Source organism: Alnus glutinosa, chromosome 1, assembly GCF_958979055.1.
Source record: "Alnus glutinosa chromosome 1, dhAlnGlut1.1, whole genome shotgun sequence".
NCBI classification, from domain to species: Eukaryota; Viridiplantae; Streptophyta; class Magnoliopsida; order Fagales; family Betulaceae; genus Alnus; species Alnus glutinosa.
The window spans coordinates 52,340,294-52,360,066 of NC_084886.1; the positions used below are offsets into that span (position 1 = coordinate 52,340,294).

General features: G+C 35.8%; 2 protein-coding genes and 1 long non-coding RNA gene across 5 annotated transcripts; 1 reads left to right on the plus strand and 2 right to left on the minus strand.

Moving 5' to 3' along the window:
- Nucleotides 1-744: 744 nt before the first annotated feature.
- On the plus strand, nucleotides 745-5,535 carry LOC133858253 (uncharacterized). Of its 3 annotated transcripts, none has more exons than XR_009898497.1 (3): nucleotides 745-1,036; nucleotides 1,771-1,898; nucleotides 5,482-5,535. It is a non-coding gene; the product is annotated as an uncharacterized LOC133858253 (long non-coding RNA). The 3 variants fall into 3 exon arrangements; XR_009898496.1 differs by lacking the exon at nucleotides 5,482-5,535 and adding an exon at nucleotides 2,365-2,483; XR_009898495.1 differs by lacking the exon at nucleotides 5,482-5,535 and having other exon boundaries at nucleotides 1,771-1,995.
- Nucleotides 1,965-5,306, minus strand: LOC133858252 (S-type anion channel SLAH2-like). Its single transcript, XM_062293682.1, has 5 exons — nucleotides 5,114-5,306; nucleotides 3,919-4,415; nucleotides 2,983-3,753; nucleotides 2,650-2,681; nucleotides 1,965-2,558 (listed from the first exon to the last, which is right to left on the minus strand). Exons 1-5 carry the CDS (start codon nucleotides 5,283-5,285, stop codon nucleotides 2,198-2,200), a joined length of 1,833 nt encoding a protein of 610 aa, XP_062149666.1. The 5' UTR covers nucleotides 5,286-5,306; the 3' UTR covers nucleotides 1,965-2,197.
- A 6,825-nt stretch (nucleotides 5,536-12,360) lies between the features above and the next one.
- On the minus strand, nucleotides 12,361-19,255 carry LOC133858251 (S-type anion channel SLAH2-like). The gene is made up of 6 exons (XM_062293681.1): nucleotides 19,090-19,255; nucleotides 15,579-15,770; nucleotides 14,357-14,827; nucleotides 13,430-14,200; nucleotides 13,100-13,131; nucleotides 12,361-13,008 (listed from the first exon to the last, which is right to left on the minus strand). The coding sequence occupies exons 2-6, from the start codon at nucleotides 15,750-15,752 to the stop codon at nucleotides 12,651-12,653; spliced, it is 1,806 nt and encodes a 601-aa protein (XP_062149665.1). The 5' UTR covers nucleotides 15,753-15,770; nucleotides 19,090-19,255; the 3' UTR covers nucleotides 12,361-12,650.
- Nucleotides 19,256-19,773: the final 518 nt, after the last annotated feature.

Below are 19,773 nucleotides of genomic sequence, written 5' to 3' on the forward strand. Positions count from 1 at the left end.
AATTAAAAATAATAAAATTAAATTGAAAAAAAATTTGGAAAAAAAAATAGAAAGAAAGAAGAGGAGTGACTCTTGGCATGGGGTGGTTTGGCCATCCCCAAGGGCCAAAACCCATATATATATATATATATATATATATATATATATTTTGTTATGGGATGGCCGAACCACTCCCATGGACAAACTCTCAATTTTTTTTTAGGGTTTTGACTTTTGGGGGTGGCCGAACCACCCCTGTAGCTCAAGGGGGTGGTCATCAAGGGCCAAAACCCATATATATATATATTTTTTCCCTACCATGAGGTGGCCGAACCACCCCGGACTGAGCCACCCTTCTTCTTTCTCTCTCTTTTTTTTTTTTAAAAAAAAAAAAAAATTATTATTTTTAATTATTTTTTAAAGATTTTTATTTTTTTTATATAGTGTCACATGTCAACCACTAAGGTTTAACACATGACGAGTCGTTAAAATTTGGACAAAAAATCTAACACAGGTACCAAATAAGTTTTTATCTCTAATTCAAATACTATTTATGATATAAAACAAAACTAAAATACTAAATTTAAAAATATTTAAAACTCATATACGGTCCGTACGGATACGATATTTCACCTTTTTTTTCTTTCTTTCTTCTTTTTTTTTTTCTTCTTTTTTTTTTTTTTTTTTTTTTTTTTTTTTTTTTTTTTTTATCCCGGCGTTGAAAAAAGCAAAACCAAAGGAAATTCAAAACCAGAGCCAAAAACATCAAAGCCATTTCACTACCCGCTCAACATTTTCTTCTCCTCTTCTCAATGTAAAAAACCCAGCCCCCATTTCTCTCGGCTACCGCTCTCCACCGTCAACAACCACTCACTCACTTTCGGTGACACAGCGTTCTCTCCCTCACGCACATCCCTCTCTCTGCTCAGCGAGAGAGAACCCAGTTCCTCGTGGGTCGGCTCACCCGATTTCTAAAAAGGGTCGCTACTCTCAGAGAACCGGCAAATTAGGAGCTCCCGCCCACCTCGTCGCCATTCTCGAATATCTCGCCGCTGAGGTACTCTCTCGGATTCCCAAAGGATACCCTCTTTCTTGTTCTACTTCTCTAGCGATGCGTCTTGAAACTACTACGAGTCTACGAGTTCCTAATCATGATTAGGAACTCGTAGTAGTTTCAGATGTTGCCCTTTTTATGAACAGACCATGAACAATTTCGTAAATTCACTTTGTCTAAGGGAACTAAGACTTATTTACTCGTGTTAAATAAGTAAATGATTTTAGTAACTTGGAACGAGACAATTTCAATGATTTTATTTAAAAACGCACTTTTAGCCTTTGAAATCGCAAAGCCAAACGGACTTTAATTTCTTTAGGAATTGTTGGCATGCTCATAATGAAGCTTATAGGAAGAGATTTATCTCTTAATTAATACTTTAACTCTCTTTCATTTGGGCTCATAAACCTCAATTTTCATTGGTAAAGTTCAACCCGTGGAATATTTAACTGAAATAGAAGTAAATTGATGAAGACAGGGTTCGAACATAGAACCTTTGTTCTGATGTCATGTTAAATTGTTACTTATTCCAAAAGTTTAAGCTTATAAGAATTGATAAATTTAATCACTTAATATATTCTTTTACAAAGCTCAATTCGTTGCTTGCTCATTAAGCTTTTGCCTCCTAAACTACTAAAAATCCTCTGAATGGTATACTGTCTCTGTTCAATATTCCCCCTCCAACATGGTTTAGGATAAAAGTGCGTAATTAATGTGCTTAAATCTAATGTTTGCAGTTATCGATCACCGTATCTGATGTTGCTTTAGGGTGGCAGCTGCAAAGGCAAACTTACTAGCCACTTAATTTCATTTACGCACTTTGGTTAAAGATCAAAGCTGTGTATGGCTTACTAGCATGAGAAAGGTAAATAGAACTATGCAAGATCCATGGTACTTTTATTTCCTTTCTCTAGTGGAAAACTTACATATATAAGTTTATTACCCAAACCCATCTCTTACAATATTCAGCGGAGCTACTGATTGTGCTTCAGTCTCCTCTAGGTACTCAAACTCTTGACTCACTCTGTACACATGTTCACTGGAACTTCTAAAACTCTAAATTTTGTTCCTCCCATCCATGTGAGTAGCAAAAATACTAATTGAATGTAATCAACTTCTTAAGTCCTTTGAAACATGGACCTAGAAGTTTAAGCTTCTCTACTTTCAATAGCTTGGATGTTTTAGAGAGGCTTCTAAATCTTTGCTATCTGAGCCTGCAAATTTTAAGTAATGTTCAATATCATTGGAATCTGAGCAACCATGTCTTAGATGGAACCACTTCCTATGTGATTTTGGCTTTTGGTCACTGATGGCAATAGCCATGTCATTAGGGAAAAGGTCATGGAGAACAAAGGCATGCAAGATGGTTGTTATAAGCAGACCGGTAACTGTAAGCGTAGCAGCGCCAGCGAGTATGACAGACATAGCTTGTGTTATTACGCTTCTGACTTCATTTGAGTACCTGATGGTTGCTATGGCAGCACTAGTCATTGGGAAAGTGTAGGCCCACCATGCCAGGGAGAACCTATAGATGCAAATAAAACAGAAAATCAGAAAATTAAACAAAAGCAGGTGGAACAATACTTTCACTAGGATAAATTTAAGTCATATCATACTTGAATCCGCAGAAGAAATTAAGCCGAACAGCCTGCAAAAGCACAGAAAATCAATCAGAAAAACAAAGCAAGTGATCTTTAGTGTCTGTACTAGGGGTGCAACTAAGTTTAGGAATGCAGTGAAGTGGTCAACTGTTTACAAAATTTTGGAATTCTCTTTGCTATTACCACCACACCCCCACCTACTATTTCTCTTTCTTTTTTCCCAAAACATATTGAAGGGATGTGTCAAATGGTAGATAGAATACTCAAGCATATGCATGGCAGAGACTCAAAATTAGTTACCAGAAAAGATCTATGCTTATTTGCATTAAGAGGGACAGAGACACTAACCAGTGACAAATAAAGGAAGAGGGCGATGAAGTAAGCTATCCGTGAACCATAATCAAATGTTCCTTGGATCTTTGCCCATGCCATTGAAGCAACGCTTGGTGCTGCCACAAACAGAAAGAATACTGGATGGAGCTCTTTTGGGAGAGTCTCATTTGTTGGAAGTCTCTGGTAGAGAGTTACAAATAGGACCATGTAGTGAGCCAAACCAACAGCAAAGAAGAATATAGGCCCTTCTTTTAGCCCCATTGATGCACCCAGTAATGCCCCCACAAAATTCCCGACAACCAACAGATGGTTTGAAGGATTGGCAACCTTTGAGAGCCTCCTTTGGCCTCCTAACATCCACTGTCCATAGATCTTAAGCTCAAGACAGAAAATTGGTGTCATGAGAACATACCAAAGAGCTGGAGGCAGGTCATTAGCAACTGAAGGTGGCACTCCGAGAGCTAAGAACAAGAGGGCTATCCATGGGGCAAAGAAGAAGTTGATACGGATAGGGTGGTAGTACTCACGGCGAACTGCTTCAAAGTAGATTATCATTTTCAGAAGATAGATGGAGGCAACAGTGGCTATAAGAGCAATTGAAATACACCATAAAACGAGATTTACTCTCAGGCTTATGTGAAGAAATTTTGCAGGGTCAGAGTTCGCCAGGGCTTTCCACATAATTGCTTGGCTGCCAACACCAAGACAGATACCGAATGAAGAGATGGGATAACGCAGAAGAAATGGCCATGTCTTGTCATCCGGTAGTACTATTTCCTCTAAAGCCTGTTAAAAAAAAGAACCATCAATATGATCAAGAAGCACCAAGCACACCAACATTTGGGTTCATTGAAAGAAAAACAAGATCATAATATGGCCAACCCATAATATTGAGAAAGAATATAACAAGAACTAAAATGTGCATAAAGGCGGGGGAAGAAAAACACATACCTTAAGGGTGTCCAGCTCTGGCCCTTCCAGGACATCAAAGTAGCGGTCCACAGGTAAATTTTTTTCAACTTCTCTATTCGGCACTGTTTCATCCCCAGTTCCAGCTTCCAGTGGCGACTTTCCACGTAGTAGTGTGATCTGCCTCTCAAATTTCCCGGACCATGTTTTGAAAGAATCAAATCTCTTATCCTTCAACCTTGGAATACTCTGGTGGTAGGAAAATTGTCCACCACCAATTGCCTCATTATATGCAGCGGCTGTTGGAATTGGCTCAGAATGATGTTGTGGCTGTTTTGGTGGTTTGCCGCTAGCAGTACCGGATACACCAGAAGAATCTGGAATTCCATCAGCAAAAATTGTGTCACGACTGAAGAGAACTTTTCTGATGTTCACTCCAACAGGAGATGGAGGCAAGCTGGTAGAAACAGAAGGCACCCTTTGATGATGGTAGATGGGTTCAGTTTCGCCCCCCTGATTTAATAACACAGTAGTTGTTTCTGTTCCATGGTATAAATAATTATAAATATATGTACACATCTTTATATCCTTGTTGTGTTTTCCTATGTATCAGTTATAGAACCAACATGGTAAACAATGCAGACAAAAGATCTTGAAGGAAAAGGGTAAAAAATTTCTGAATCAAGAAGATTACTTCCATTAGGAAATGTACTCCACTACTGCCAACTCCTTTCCAATAGTGATGTAGACTAGATTACTCATGGCTTCATGGAGAGGTTTGAGCGGAGGGAGAATGCTTCAGAAGGGGATACTTGTGATCCTGCGAGTACCCAAGAGTTTACTCGACTCACGGTCAATGGTTGCTCGAGCAAAAATGTTAATAGATTTTTGCTCGAGTCTCCCTCGATGGTTGCTTGAGAGATATACTACGGGAGAGAAACAGAAAGTTTGCTCAAGGGAATTTATGATAAAAGTTTCACTCGAGCGAGTTTGCAATTTTTTTAATAAAGGTTAGTTTTATAATTTTCTTTTCATGGCTACGTTCATAACTTCTATTCAGGCATAATTAGGACAGTCTAGCCACCCAGTTGATGCTATTCTTCAGTTTTATCAATAATTCTTAAGAGTTTTATAGGATTTATAGAAGAGTGGTGCATGAATTCTAGTGTGTACAAATTCAGCTTCTCACTACGCCACACTGCATTAAATAGCATAGGATTGGAGGAAAAACTTACACCAGTTGATGGACTAGAAGATTCAGGTTCACTTGGTTGACACTGATCTTTCCTGAAGCTAGTCAACTTGGTATCATCAAAGCCGGCAACATCATTTGATGATATATGCTTGATGAGAGATGGAACTTCAGGGGAATCCTGCTGTACAGATACCAGATGTATGTCGTTCTCCATGATAGAAAAAGCAAACACCTGAAAGGCATGAAAGAAAAGTTCATGAGGCTTTCATAATAGTTGAAATAAAACCAGTTACAATTAAGAAACTTAAACTGCATAAATATCTACCATCATTATTAAACGTAAACAGGAATCTTCTCATTACTAATTATAGGATATATTTTATTCATCTGCCGATTGATTTATATAACAGAGATGTAATTAACTGCTTCAAGAACTTCTTATGAGACGCCAGAGAACTCAAAGCCACAACTATAGATGCTAATGTTGTTGAAGGAGCTAGCCATGAGCAAGCCACAACTATAGTTGAACTCTAAGCATATAGGCTTTAGCGAATTCCACCACATGAAAGTTCAATAAATTCAACGTCTTGGGTATATGAACAGAGTACTTGATCAGACCGGTACTTGATCAGGCCCAAATGGTGATGGAGAGGTTTGATCAGAGGAAGTTGCTGAGAGCTGTGGTGAAGAAGACAGCAAACATAAGGGCAATTTGGTGAAGAAGACAGCAAAAATTGCACGTGCAGTGCACGTGCGGCTATTTCCATCAGGAAAGACGGAATAAGCTGACAGAATGAATATATTGCAAATTTTTGAAATTTTGTTAAGATCGATTGCAATTTTTTTGGAGGCAAAATTGCAAATTGAGGAAAACTTAACGGTAGTAAAGTGTAATTTTCCCTTTGCAATGGAAATTCATTACAGCATATAAACTGAAGAAAGGAACTTGTTTTAGATCAAAGCTGTACACATGCATAAGGACAGAACCAGTTTATATGAAACCAACCAACAAGATTAAGATCCAACTGGCATCTCAAAACTACCAATATAATGCTACAGTTAATAATCCATAACTATATATGGCAGAAAATCATGATAAAAAGATGGGAGGGGGTCGGGGGATGAGACTCCCAAGAATATATTTATATCAAAATGAAAACATAATATCTGAGATTTCAATGTCTTCCCTAGCTTGAACATCTTATGAAATGAAGCAATACAGTACGTAATATCATATTGAAAGCCAAGAATGCATCACAAGCAATATCTGCGAAGGATTACAGCTGAAAGAATGGTGCTGGAATAAAAGATTAAGAATCCAAAACTGATTTCTATGCAAACACTTGTCGATGCTCAGGCGGGAGAAACTCGAGGCTGCATCCAACCACCAAAGAGACTGTATCCTTCTCTCTTCTCTGTCGCAGATGAGTTGGAAGAGAATTCAGAAGAAGACCATGCATACGTAGGCCAGAACAACTATGGTCTCAGAAAACAAATAAGCACAACTACACACACAGAATTCAGAAGAAGACCATGAATACGTAGGCTAGAACAACTATGGTCTCAGAAAACAAATAAGCACAACTACGAAAACAAATAAGCACAACTACACACACACACACACAATACGTAGGCTAGAACAACTATGGTCTCAGAAAACAAATAAGCACAACTACGAAAACAAATAAGCACAACTACACACACACACCCACACGTAGGAAGCTGCATTTATATTACACACGTAGGAAGCTGCATTTAATATATAATATATAGCCCAACGCTAGTATGGCTTACTTTATTTGGAAATGAGACATTCATGCTAAGAGCACTAGTAGTAGATTCCTTATAATGGTTCCCTTCTCTATATTTAAGGAAAATTTGATAAAAAAAAATAAAAAACTGACCCACAATAACTACCCTAATTTTACATATTTTGGTTGGATAGCTACAGTGCTACCCAATCTATTGAACAGCACTGTAGCTTCCTAATATATTTTTTTAATAGAAAAAAATCTGCCGTATCTCTTATCTTTCACGCATCCCCATTTCTGCTTTCATTTCCCTCCATCTGAAGCTCATTCTTGCGCCATACCCATGAAACAACTCCTCCACTCTTTCTTCACTAGCTTTATGCACAGCAGGAGCGAGAGAGACGAACTGCAGGTCTTGTGGTAGTTGATGTGTGGCTGGAGCAGCGCCGGTGAACACCCAGACCCGTTCTTTTCTTTCTCACATTCTTTGTTTCTACTTCTTTGTTTATGTTCCTTCTTTAATTTTTAACCAACTTGTTGTACGTTGCTTTGGATTTTTTTCTTTGTTAGTTGAAGTCAAGTCTGCGATTGATTCTTGCATTCTTTTGTCGATGGGTTGATTCTCGCATCGCTCTTCCAACTTGACGGTAGTGAAATTTACTCTATTCCAGCAAATCGGGAACATGGTAGGTCAACAAAGCAATGACAGGCTTGAATGATTTTTTTTTTTTTTTTTTTGCATGACAGGCTTGAATGATTTGTCACGATACTATTACCTTTGACAGCATCATCTTATAGATAAGTACCTAAAATGCAAGTACAGAATTGTTAGGGAATAGAGGTACGTAACTTGGTGTACCCAGTTTCTTTAGGGTAATACAACTAACTTTTTTCTCTCGCCTTTTCCATGCTAGACATTTTTCCAAACATTTTCGAGCAAAATCACTCATGCCTTCAACAACATTTAAGCGGGAGACTCCAAACCTTACCGACAAGAGGCGGGAACAACGAGTTTATTTATAGAGTAATGTTTCTTACACAATTTTTGTACAACTTTTACACAACTCTAACAACTTTCTTTTAAAATCAGCCATTGAATATTTAGGACCCACATGTTTAAAAACAAATCCAATGGTTAATCATAACAAAAAGTAGTTAGAGTTGTGCAAAAGTTGTGAGAGAGTTGTGTAAGAAACATTACTCTTATTTATATAAGGAGGTAAAGACCTTTCACCAATACTCTTATCAATTTGATTTCTCTCTTATCATTACTAAAGCGTTGGAGACGGTTTTACCGAATCTCTAATATACAGACCTCTCTATCCTTTTATTCTCCTTTTATCCTCCTTGTGAGGCTTGACATGTTGTCATAATATCAACATAACTAATTGGTAATAGCTTATGTATCAAGCATGAAATATGAAAGGGTTGTATAAATATATACATAAAAAGAAGCAAATAAATAAATGTAATAAGCAAAATAGGACCATTACTAGAATGCTCATAATTTGAAGGACAATTACATTCCCTTCAGAAAATTGTTTTAAATCCTAAACATGCAACAAAAACAAAGAAACGGAGGTTTATAGATGAAAGTCAAAAGGATTGGGAGCATATAAACATCTAATCGAGCCCTGACAGAGACAGAAACAGATATGATTGGTTTACAAATTTGATTTGACTTAAATTAACGGGGAAACAGATGTTGCTAATCAAAGAAAACTCTTTCAAGTATCATCGACCAACCATACTGAAAACTTATATGAATGAGAAAAGATTTATATTTATATTTTAATCCAAATTAGATACGTCAAAAAATGGCTAATTAATACTTGGCAGTGATTATTTTAATATTTTACAAAAAAAAATGATCAAATAAATAAAAAACAAGTGGAAATCTCGAGCCGTAAATTTCGAAGCCCCATCGAAAATGGGACAATATATAACAAGTCAAACATCTACTGCAAAATGCAAATATTATATCTTGTGAATCCATTTTTATTTTTTCCCTTCAGTTGTGAATCTGGCCTGACAGTGAAAAGAATTACCTCTTGTCAAGTCTTTGAATTCGGGTTTTCAGTAATTTGAAAAAGAGGCTTGCGTGCTAGTCCCATGTTACTCCATAAATCAACAAAGCAGAAACAATACGGCATTTGATGTCGTTACTCAAAAGTAATGGTGTTAAGACTATCAACCAATATAGGTTATTATGAATTAAGTAGTATTATCTTTGGCTTAAAAAAAAAAAGTGAGAATTATCTTTGGAGTAATGCTACGTACGTACTACACTCACACAGAGTGTGACAAGTAGTGGCAAAACCAGAAATCTATCTTAGCAGTCGCGAAATTAAAATAATAAAATATAATGATAAATATTTTTTTTTTTTGTTCTTTTTATATATTATATTTTTATCATTTATGGTGTCTAATTTTGGTTTTGGGTTGAGTTTTCTTAACCGTTGGGCTAGAGTTAGGCTAAGTTGTCTTGAATATATATATTGGAGCAAATATTGGAGAATGAATGTTTTGATTTAATTTGTAAAGGATTTGTAGCCTTGTAGGGATAGAATAGAGTTTGGGTTAAAAAATTACATTATTATTATTATTATTTTCAGATGTTTAGGGGGCGGCACAAAATTGTCTGAAACATCCAACAATGAGAGCAAGAAACAAAATTTTCCCTTTTAGGAAAAAGATCAAGCTGAAATAAGTCACAAACAACACAAATATAAAACACTCTTAGAAGCACAAAAATAATTTTCACGTTTATGAGACATCATAATATTTTTCAAACCAAAAATAAAAAATCACCCCCTAAAACACATAAAGAACAATTAATGAGCAATTAGATTATAATTTGGTAGATTTTCCTTTTTTGTTTTTTCTTTCTATTCTATTTCAGATAGTAAAATAATGGAGAAGCTTTACTTAATTTCTTTTGAATTTTCATCACTTTTGTAATCCCTCTTGTAAAGTATAAAAACTCTCAATTTAGTGTATCTAACTTTTAATTTTTGTAATCTCCCCCTTCCCGTACATCCATGTAAACTTTATAAAATTACAAATTACCCTTAAATTACAATTAATTTTTAAAGTTTCATACGCTAAATCGAGAGTTTTTAAACTTTGAGAAAAAGATTACAAAAGTAATTAATCAAAGTTGAAGTGAGTTAAAGTGAAATTTTTCCTAAAATAATAGTATCACAACAAAGTCTACATATGTCCTATACCTCAAGATGCTTGAACTTCCAACCTTGATAACAAATAACCATCTTGGTATTGGTAAATGTGGCCTCTTTGGAAGACATGTCCCAACAACTTTTCCCTCGATCTGGGTGGGATCTGGGAAATAATAAGTAAAAAGAAAGAATAATTGTTAAATTACTTAGTGCTTAGTGCTTAGTAAATTATCTTCCTTTCTTAAACATCTTAACAATCTTCACTTCCCTCCTATATGGGTAGTGGCAATGAAGTTAATATCATTGGAATGATATAAACTTTTTAAAATATGTGTTTGTGCTACTGCTTGTGTATGCATGCTACGCCCTAAAATTGGTGTTGCCAGGTACTAGATGTTGACCCTATTGATCGAACTGGAAAAGTCACGAAATTTTTACTAAAATTATAAAGTAGCACAATGGTAAAATAATGACCTAGAAAAATGGCATCTAGGACTTAACTTTGGCTTATTTACAAGATAGATAGAAATCTTCAAGAATTTGAATTTTGGTGAATGCAAATAGGTGCTCTTTACGAAACTAGACAAGTTAGCTGTATCTTTCAAGTTTTAAAGTGCGTTTGATTTTGCAATTTCAAAACATGTAATTTAAAAATGCGATTTTTAAAAAATGCAGTTAACTGTTTAGTAAAATTTCGGTTTAACATTTAAAATTATAATTTGGCCTTTAAAATCATAAGTTTCTAAAAATGCATTTCCTTGCTTGCGATTTGTAAACATACATTTTTCTTTGTTTTCAAATTACATTTTTTTTTTTTTTAAACTCACTTCCAAATGAGACAATTTCAATGATTTTATTTAAAAACGCACTTTTAGCCTTTGAAATCGCAAAGCCAAACGAACTCTAATTTCTATATAATTGTTGAGATGCTCATAATTAATGCAAACACCTTTCATATCCCACCAACTGCAACAGCAACAGACCAGGCCACTGGCTTCCCAAAGTCTGTATACACAAATTATTCATTGTTATACCTCAAAGCAAAGGTGTGACTGCAGAACTTTTTTAATCATCGTTCGCTGCCTTCAAAACGACTTGGCATATTAAAGCAATTTTCATAAGCTATCCGATATTTGTAACATGAACATGCAATGAAGAGTTATATAGCGTGGTTGGTAACACGGCAAATGATCCTGTGTCTTGTGTCTTAAGTTACTCTTAACTCTTAACTAAAGTAGTAGCAAGAAAACTAAAACTCCTGCACTAACACGCAATGACTTTATAAAACTGGTTAAATTACCGCTTATCCCAAAAGTTTAAGCTTATAGGAAGGGATAAATTTAATCACTTAGACATCGTTTGGTATGCAGAATAACTATTCCATTAGGAAAATGAATAGCTATTCCTAGGAATAGAAGGTGGCGGAATGGAATGGCTATTCCTACTCTTTAGTTTGGTAAGAACTCATATATTTTAATTGGAATCCAATCAAAATTACTAAAAAAAAACCCCACATTTTAAAAATAAAAAAGAAAAAGAAAATCAAATTATTAAAAAAGAAAAAAAAAAAAGAATACCCATGGGTGGTCGACCACCCATTGGGGTGGCCGTCCAGCCATTGAAGGGTTTGGCTTTTTTTGATTTTTTTTTTTTGTTTTGTTTTAAAAATAAAATATAAAATAAATGGTTTTGTCTAGAAAAATATTGTCTTTACCACAATAAATAGCTATTCCTCTCATTTTTTAGAGGAATAGGTATAGGTATTCCAATAGGAATAACTATTCCAACGAATAAACCTCTACCAAATAAAAGAATAACTATTCTATAGGAATAGCCATTCTATTCCAGGGATCTATTACACGAACCAAATGAGGCCTTAATTAATACTTTAACGCTCACATTCACGTGTGCTCTCATAAATTTCAATTCTCATAGGTGTGGTTCAACCCGTGGAGTATTTAACCGAAATATGGGTAAATTGATGGAGACAAGGTTCGAACTCAGAACCTTTGTTCTGATATCATGTTAAATTGTCACTTATCCCAAAAGGAGAAAAATTTAATCACTTAATCAATACTTTAACAAAGCTCAATTAGTTGCTTACTCATTAAGCTTTTGCCTCCTAAACTACCAAAAATCCTCTGAATGGTATACTGCCTCTGTTCAATATTCCCCCTCCAACATGGTTTAGGATAGAAGTGTGTAAATGTAATTGATGTGCTTAAAAATCTAATGTTGCTTTAGGGTGGCAGCTGCAAAGGCAAACTTACTAGGCAGTTTATTTCATTTACGCACTTTGGTTAAAGATCAAAGCTCTGTATATGGCTTACTAGCATGAAAAAGACAATAATAAGGTAAATAGAACTAAGCAAGATCCATGGTACTTCTTTTCCTTTTTTTAGTGGAAAACATACATATATAAGTTTATTACCCAAACCCATCTCTTATATTCAGCTGAGCTACTGATGGTGCTTCACTCTCCTCTAGGTACTCAAACTTTTGACTCACTCTGTACACATGATCACTGGAACTTCTAAAACTCTAAATTTTGTTCCTCCCATCCATGTGAGTAGCAAAAATACTAATTGAATGTCATCAACCTCTCAAGTCCTTTGAAACATGGACCTAGAAGTTTAAGATTCTCTACTTTCAATAGCTTGGATGTTTTAGTGAGGCTTCTAAATCTTTGCTATCTGAGCCTGCAAATTTTAAGTAATGCTCGATATCATTGGAATCTGAGCTACCATGTCGATGGAACCACTTCTTATGTGGTTTTGGCTTTTGGTCACTGATGGCAATAGCCATGTCATTAGGGAAAAGGTCTCGGAGAACAAAGGCATGCAACATGGTTGTTATAAGCAGACCGGTAACTGTAAGCGTAGCAGCGGCGGCGAGTATGACAGACATAGCTTGTGTGATTACACTTCTGACTTCATTTGAGTACCTGATGGTTGCTATGGCAGCACCAGTCATTGGGAAAGTGTAGGCCCACCATGCCAGGGAGAACCTATGGATGCAAATAAAACAGATAATCAGAAAATTAAACAAAAGCAGGTGGAACAATACTTTCACTAGGATAAATTTAAGTCATATCATACTTGAATCCGCGGAAGAAATTAAGCCGAACCGCCTGCAAAAGCATAGAAAATCAATCAGAAAAACAAATCAAGTGATCTTTAGTGTTCTGTCCTTGGGATGCAACTAAGTTTAGGAATGCAGTGAAGTGGCCAGCTATTTACAAAATTATGGAATTCTCTTTGCTATTACCACCACACCCCCACCTACTAATCTCTTTTTGTCCCAAAACATATTGAAGGGATGCGTCAAATGGTAGATAGAATACTCAAGCATATGCATGGCAGAGACTCAAAATTAGTTACTAGAAAAGATATATGCTCATTTGCATTAAGAGGGACAGAGACACTAACCAGTGACAAATAAAGGAAGAGGGCGATGAAGTAAGCTATCCGTGAACCATAATCAAATGTTCCTTGGATCTTTGCCCACGCCATTGAAGCAACGCTTGGTGCTGCCACAAACAGAAAGAATACTGGATGGAGCTCTTTTGGGAGTGTCTCATTTGTTGGAAGTCTCTGGTAGAGAGTTACAAATAGGACCATGTAGTGAGCCAAACCAACAGCAAAGAAGAATATAGGCCCTTCTTTTAGCCCCATTGATGCACCCAGTAATGCCCCCACAAAATTCCCAACAACCGACAGATGGTTTGAAGGATTGGCAACCTTTGAGAGCCTCCTTTGGCCTCCTGACATCCACTGTCCATAGATCTTAAGCTCAAGACAGAAAATTGGTGTCATGAGAACATACCAAAGAGCTGGAGGCAGGTCATTAGCAACTGAAGGTGGCACTCCGAGAGCTAAGAACAAGAGGGCTATCCATGGGGCAAAGAAGAAGTTGATACGGATAGGGTGGTAGTACTCACGGCGAACTGCTTCAAAGTAGATTATCATTTTCAGAAGATAGATGGAGGCAACAGCGGCTATAAGAGCAATAGAAATACACCATAAAACGAGATTTACTCTCAGACTTATGTGAAGAAATTTTGCAGGGGCAGAGGTGGCCAGGGCTTTCCACATAATTGCTTGGCTGCCAACACCAAGACAGATACCGAATGAAGAGATGGGATAACGCAGAAGAAATGGCCATGTCTTGTCATCCGGTAGTACCATTTCCTCTAAAGCCTTTTAAAAAAAGAACCATCAATATGATCAAGAAGCACCAAGCACAGCAACATTTGGGTTCATTGGAAGAAAAACAAGATCATCATCCCATAATATTGAGAAAGAATATAACAAGAACTAAAATGTGCATAAAGGCGGGGGAAGAAAAACACATACCTTAAGGGTGTCCAGCTCTGGCCCTTCCAGGGCATCAAAGTAGCGGTCCACAGGTAAATTTTTTTCTACTTCTCTATTCGGCACTGTTTCATCCTCAGTACCAGCTTCCAGTGGCAACTTTCCACGTAGTAGTGTGATCTGCCTCTCAAATTTCCCGGACCATGTTTTGAAAGAATCAAATCTCTTGTCCTTCAACCTTGGAATACTCTGGTGGTAGGAAAATTGTCCACCACCAATTGCCTCATTATATGTAGCGGCTGTTGGAATTGGCTGAGAATGATGTTGTGGCTGTTTTGGTGGTTTGCCGCTAGCAGTACCGGATACACCAGAAGAATCTGGAATTCCATCAGCAAAAATTGTGTCACGACTGAAGAGAACTTTTCTGATGTTCACTCCAACAGGAGATGGAGGCAAGCTGATAGAAACAGAAGGCACCCTTTGATGATGGTAGATGGGTTTAGTTTCGTCCCCCTGATTTAATAATACAGAAGTTGTTTCAGTTCCATGGTATAAATAATTATAAATATTTGTATACATCATTATATCCTTGTTGTGTTTTCCTATGTATCAGTAATAGAACCAACATAGTAAACAATGCGGACAAAAGATCTTGAAGGAAAAGGGTAAAAAATTTCTGAATCAAGAAGATTACTTCCATTAGGAAATGTACTTCACTACTGCCAACTCCTTTCCAATAGTGATGTAGACTAGATTACTCATGGCTTCAAGGAGAGGTTTGAGCAGACGAAGAATGCTTCAGAAGGGGATACTTGTGATCCTGCGAGTACCCAAGAGTTTACTTGACTCACGGTCGATGGTCGCTCGAGCAAAAATGTTAATAGATTTTCGCTCGAGTCTCCCTCGATGATTGCTTGAGCGATATGCTACGGGAGATACAGAAAGTTCGCTCAAGCGAGTTTATGATAGAAGTTTCACTCGAGCGAGTTTGCAATTACTTCAATAAAGGCTAGCTTGATAATTTTTTTTCATGGACACGTTCTTAACTTCTATTCAAGCATAATTAGGACAGTCTAGCCACCCAGTTGATGCTATTATTAAGTTTTATCAATAAGAAAACATTCTTGAGAGATTTTTTTTCCTTTTCTCAATAATTCTTAAAGAGTTTTATTGGATTTTTAGAAGAGTCGTGAATTCTAGTGTGTACAGATTCAGCTTTTCACCACACCGTATCAAATAGCATAGGATTAGAGGAAAAACTTACATCAGTTGATGGACTAGAAGATTCAGGTTCACTTGGCTGACACTGATCATTCGTGAAGCTAGTCAACTTGGTGTCATCAAAGCCGGCAACATCATTTGATGATATATACTTGATGAGAGATGGAACTTCAGGGGAATCCTGGTGTACAGATACCAGATGTCTGTTGTTCTCCATGATAGAAAAAGAAAACACCTGAAAGGCATGAAAGAAAAGTTCACGAGGCTTTCATAATAATTGAATGCCTTGAAATAAAACCAGTTACAATTAAGAAACTTAAACTGCATAAATATCTACCATCATTTTATTAAACGTAACAAGGAATCTTCTCATTACTAATTATAGGATATGTTTTATTCATCTGCCATTGATTTATATATATAATAGAGATGCAATCAACTGCTTCAAGAACTTCTTATGAGATGCCACAGAACTCAAAACCACAACTATAGATGCTAATGTTGTTGAAGGAGCTAGCCATGATCGAGTTGTATAATTCAAGATTAACAGGTGTCAGTCAGTAGACAAGGAGAATGCTAAATTGAAAGTAGCACCTAAGATCATTTTCAATGACTTATAGTATCTTTTAAAACTCATTAGCTAAATTAGATAAAATGAGTTTTGGTTAGCTATTCTAGATTGAGATATACATAAGCTATTGGGAATGCTCTAATAACAATCGAGATTCAACTTAACAACACTTGTGACATTGTTATTACATATATATACTCTTCATTTTCATCGAAATTGGCTAAGTCCTCATGCTTTCTACCATGTTCAATTATCAAAATACTATCTAGATTCTATGGGAATAATTATTTTGGGAAAGAACATTCACAAACTTTTGATAAATTGCTATTCAGACATAAAAATTAGGGAAAATTACATTTTATCCTGTGAAGTTTTATCTAATTTGTAATTTTGCCTCTAAAATGAAAAAAGTTAACAAAGTTTCAAAAATTTACAATGTAGCTATTTCGTCAGCTTATTCCGACTTCCTTGACAGAAATAGCCGCATGTGCACCCCACGTGCAAATTTTCCTGCCTTCTTCGCCAAGTTGCCGTTATGTTTTAGTTTTAGAGCCATGTTCGCAAGAAGAAAAGTTTCAGATCCATGTTTGCCTTTCGCTTCCGCCAACCCCAACGGACGAAACTGCTCTCCTGCGTCTCAAAGAAGAAGGAGAAGGAAGCTAGGTTGAAGAAGAAGACGAAGAGGTTGAAGAATATTTAAAAAAAAAAAAAAAAAAATTAGACGAAGAAGAAGGAAGCTAGGAAGAAGACGCTTTTTTTTTTTTTTTGGGTAGGAAAATTTGTGTTTGATTATTTATGAAATTTGTGGATATATTTAATAAGAGTTAGATGATGTGGATCATTGGGATGTCTGTCGGTTGATTATCAATTAATTTTTTGTCAAATTCAACTCATTACAGTTCAGGGGTGATTCCTTCGTTTGTACTCCAATGGCGGGTCATGGTTCAATGATGAATTCGGGAACACCAACACTTTTTTCATCCCAAGATTAGGTCTGAAATGGGGATTAAACATGAAACAAAGCACATATGTAGTTTTATTTTTGGGTCCAGTGAGAACTGGGTATCTAAGCATATAGGCTTTAGCGAATTCCACCACCTGAAAGTCCAATAAATTCAACGTCTTTGGTATATGAACAGAGTACTTGATCGGACTGGTAGTGAATAGTGGGTCTACAAGATGCAGCTTGCCTGAATCTGACTCTTCAACCTTCTTCCTCCAATGGCGAACACACAGCTCCAGAAAAGAGACGACCAAAAACCACAACAAAAATCAGAGCACCACGTGTTCGGGTTATCCTACCGCGTGAAGTCGGTGGCTCTAGCGAGGCCAGATACTGGCGGAGTCAGAAATTTGTCTTCGCAGAGGCGAAATTAAAATAATAATTTTTTTTTTTTTTATATTATATTTTTAATACAATATATAAAATTATGATAATTATAATTCAAAATATAAATAGTTCTATCATGAAGTGGATGTCGTTAGATCGAATCTCCCCTCCCCTCTCTTATGTAAACATATCAAAAAAAAAAAATTATAACATAATATATGTATCACAAAAAATGCATCTATCAAACTTTATAATTATACGTCAAATTGATATATAGTTAACATGTAGACACTAAAACCAAAAAAAAAAAAAAAAATACAAAATACAAGGTGTCTAAAATTGTATCCTACGCGTTATTAGAAAAACAAAATCATCAAGTATCAAATTTGAATTGAAGCTTTCAGAAATTTCCTTTCAATGTAGACTTTTCACACTAAACAACTAATGGCTTAACGGCACATACTCTAATGATATTATAATAAAATTATTAGCATATATGCCAATAGCTATTAATCTAACAAATCAACAAACAATGTCTTACTAAAAAGAACAAACAATAACAAATAATGTATCTGAGTGGCAAAAATTTTACTGAAACTTGTCACTTGGCCAGTTGGCCCACTCCCAAAGTATAAAGAAATCTTTACAAAAAATAAATAAATAAATAATGACAATGTTGTTCTTATCAGAATAATAAATAAAAAAACGATAATAAAAAAAAAGAGTCAATAAAATCATTTATAATCACATTAATGTCAATAGAATAAATAAATAAATTGAATTCAACCAAGAAAGTTTGAACAAAATTAAAAGTTATAATTTATTCGGTAATAAAGATGAAAGATCTTTGCAAATTGTAATAACCATAAGTAATAAAGAAAAGCAAAACAAAGAAAATTAACTTTTAAAAAAAAAAAAAAAAAAAAAAAAAGGTGAAAAAAAAAATGTGGTTGCAGCGATGTTGACAAGTCACATCGTAACTTTCAATGACTGAAATTCTAAAAAGTATCCAAAAAAAATAAAAAAAAAATCTTGAAGAAGTCGGCAAACATAAGGGCAATTTGGTGAGGAAGACAGCAAAAATTGCACTAGCAATGCAAGTGGGGTGGGGCTATTTCCATCAGGGAAAACGGAATAAATGGCTACATTGCAAATTTTTCCTCTAAAGTAAAAAAAAAAATTGTAAATTGAGTGAACCTCACGGGATAAAGTGTAATTTTCCCTACAAATTATCAACAACGGAAATTCATTACAGCATATAAATTAAACTGAAGAAAGGAACTCGTTTTAGAAAGCTAGCTGTACGTACACATAAGAACAGAACCAGTTTATATGAAACCAACCAACAAGATTAAGATCCGACTAGCATCTCAAAACTACCAATATAATGCTCCAGCTAATAATCCATAACTATGACAGAAAATCATGATAAAAAGATGGGAGGGGATGGGGGATGAGACTCCAAGAATATATTTATCAAAATGAAAACATAATATCTGAGATTCCAATGTCTTCCCTAGCTTGAACATCTTATGAAATGAAGCAATACAGTACGTAATATCATATTGAAAGCCAGGAACGCATCACAAGCAATATCTGCATAGGATTACAGCTGAAAGAATGGTGCTGGAACAAAAGATTAAGAATCCAAACCTCACTGCTAGATCAAAACTGATTTCTACGCAAACACTTGCCGATGCTCAGGCGGGAGAAACTCGAGGCTGCATCCAACCACCAAAGAGACTGTATCCTTCTCTCTTCTCTGTAGCAGATGAGTTGGAAGAGAATTCAGAAGAAGACCGTGCATACATAGGCTAGAACAACTATGGTCTAAGAAAACAAATAAGCACAACTACACACACACGCATATATATATATATATCTTTATCTTCCAACAGTAGGAAGCAGCAAATATGTATAGCCCAACACTAGGCCTTACGTGTTTACATCAAATGCATTTGACTAAGTATGGCTTAATTTATTTGGGTATGAGACATTCACGCTAAGGACAAAGTAGTGGAATTTACACTATTCCAGCAAATCGGGAATATGGTACGTCAACAAGGCAATGGCGTCATTGCTTGAATGATATATATTTTTTTTTTTTTGGTTTTTGTTTTTGCACGACTGGCTTGAATGATTTGTCACGATACTATTACCCTTGACAGCATCATCTTATATATAGATAAGTACCTAAAATGCAAGTATAGAATTGTTAGGGAATAGAGGTAACTTGGTGTACCTAGTTTCTTAATTAGGGTAAGACAACTAACTTTTTCCTCTTGCTAGATCAGACAACGCCTTTTCCATGCTAGAAATTTTTCATAACATTTTCAA

Excerpts from the sequence above, each read along its gene's own strand:
- LOC133858251 (XM_062293681.1), bottom strand. The coding sequence starts at position 15,752 with ATGGAGAACAACAGACATCTGGTATCTGTACACCAGGATTCCCCTGAA. Across the intron at positions 14,828-15,578 it reads CTTCTAGTCCATCAACTGAT|GGGGACGAAACTAAACCCAT; the intron begins GTAAGTTTTTCC and ends TTATTAAATCAG. Across the intron at positions 13,132-13,429 it reads TCTTCCTTTATTTGTCACTG|GCGGTTCGGCTTAATTTCTT; the intron begins GTTAGTGTCTCT and ends ATGCTTTTGCAG.
- LOC133858252 (XM_062293682.1), bottom strand. The coding sequence starts at position 5,285 with ATGGAGAACGACATACATCTGGTATCTGTACAGCAGGATTCCCCTGAA. Across the intron at positions 4,416-5,113 it reads ATCTTCTAGTCCATCAACTG|AAACAACTACTGTGTTATTA; the intron begins GTGTAAGTTTTT and ends ACCATGGAACAG. Across the intron at positions 3,754-3,918 it reads CAGAGCTGGACACCCTTAAG|GCTTTAGAGGAAATAGTACT; the intron begins GTATGTGTTTTT and ends TTTTTTTAACAG.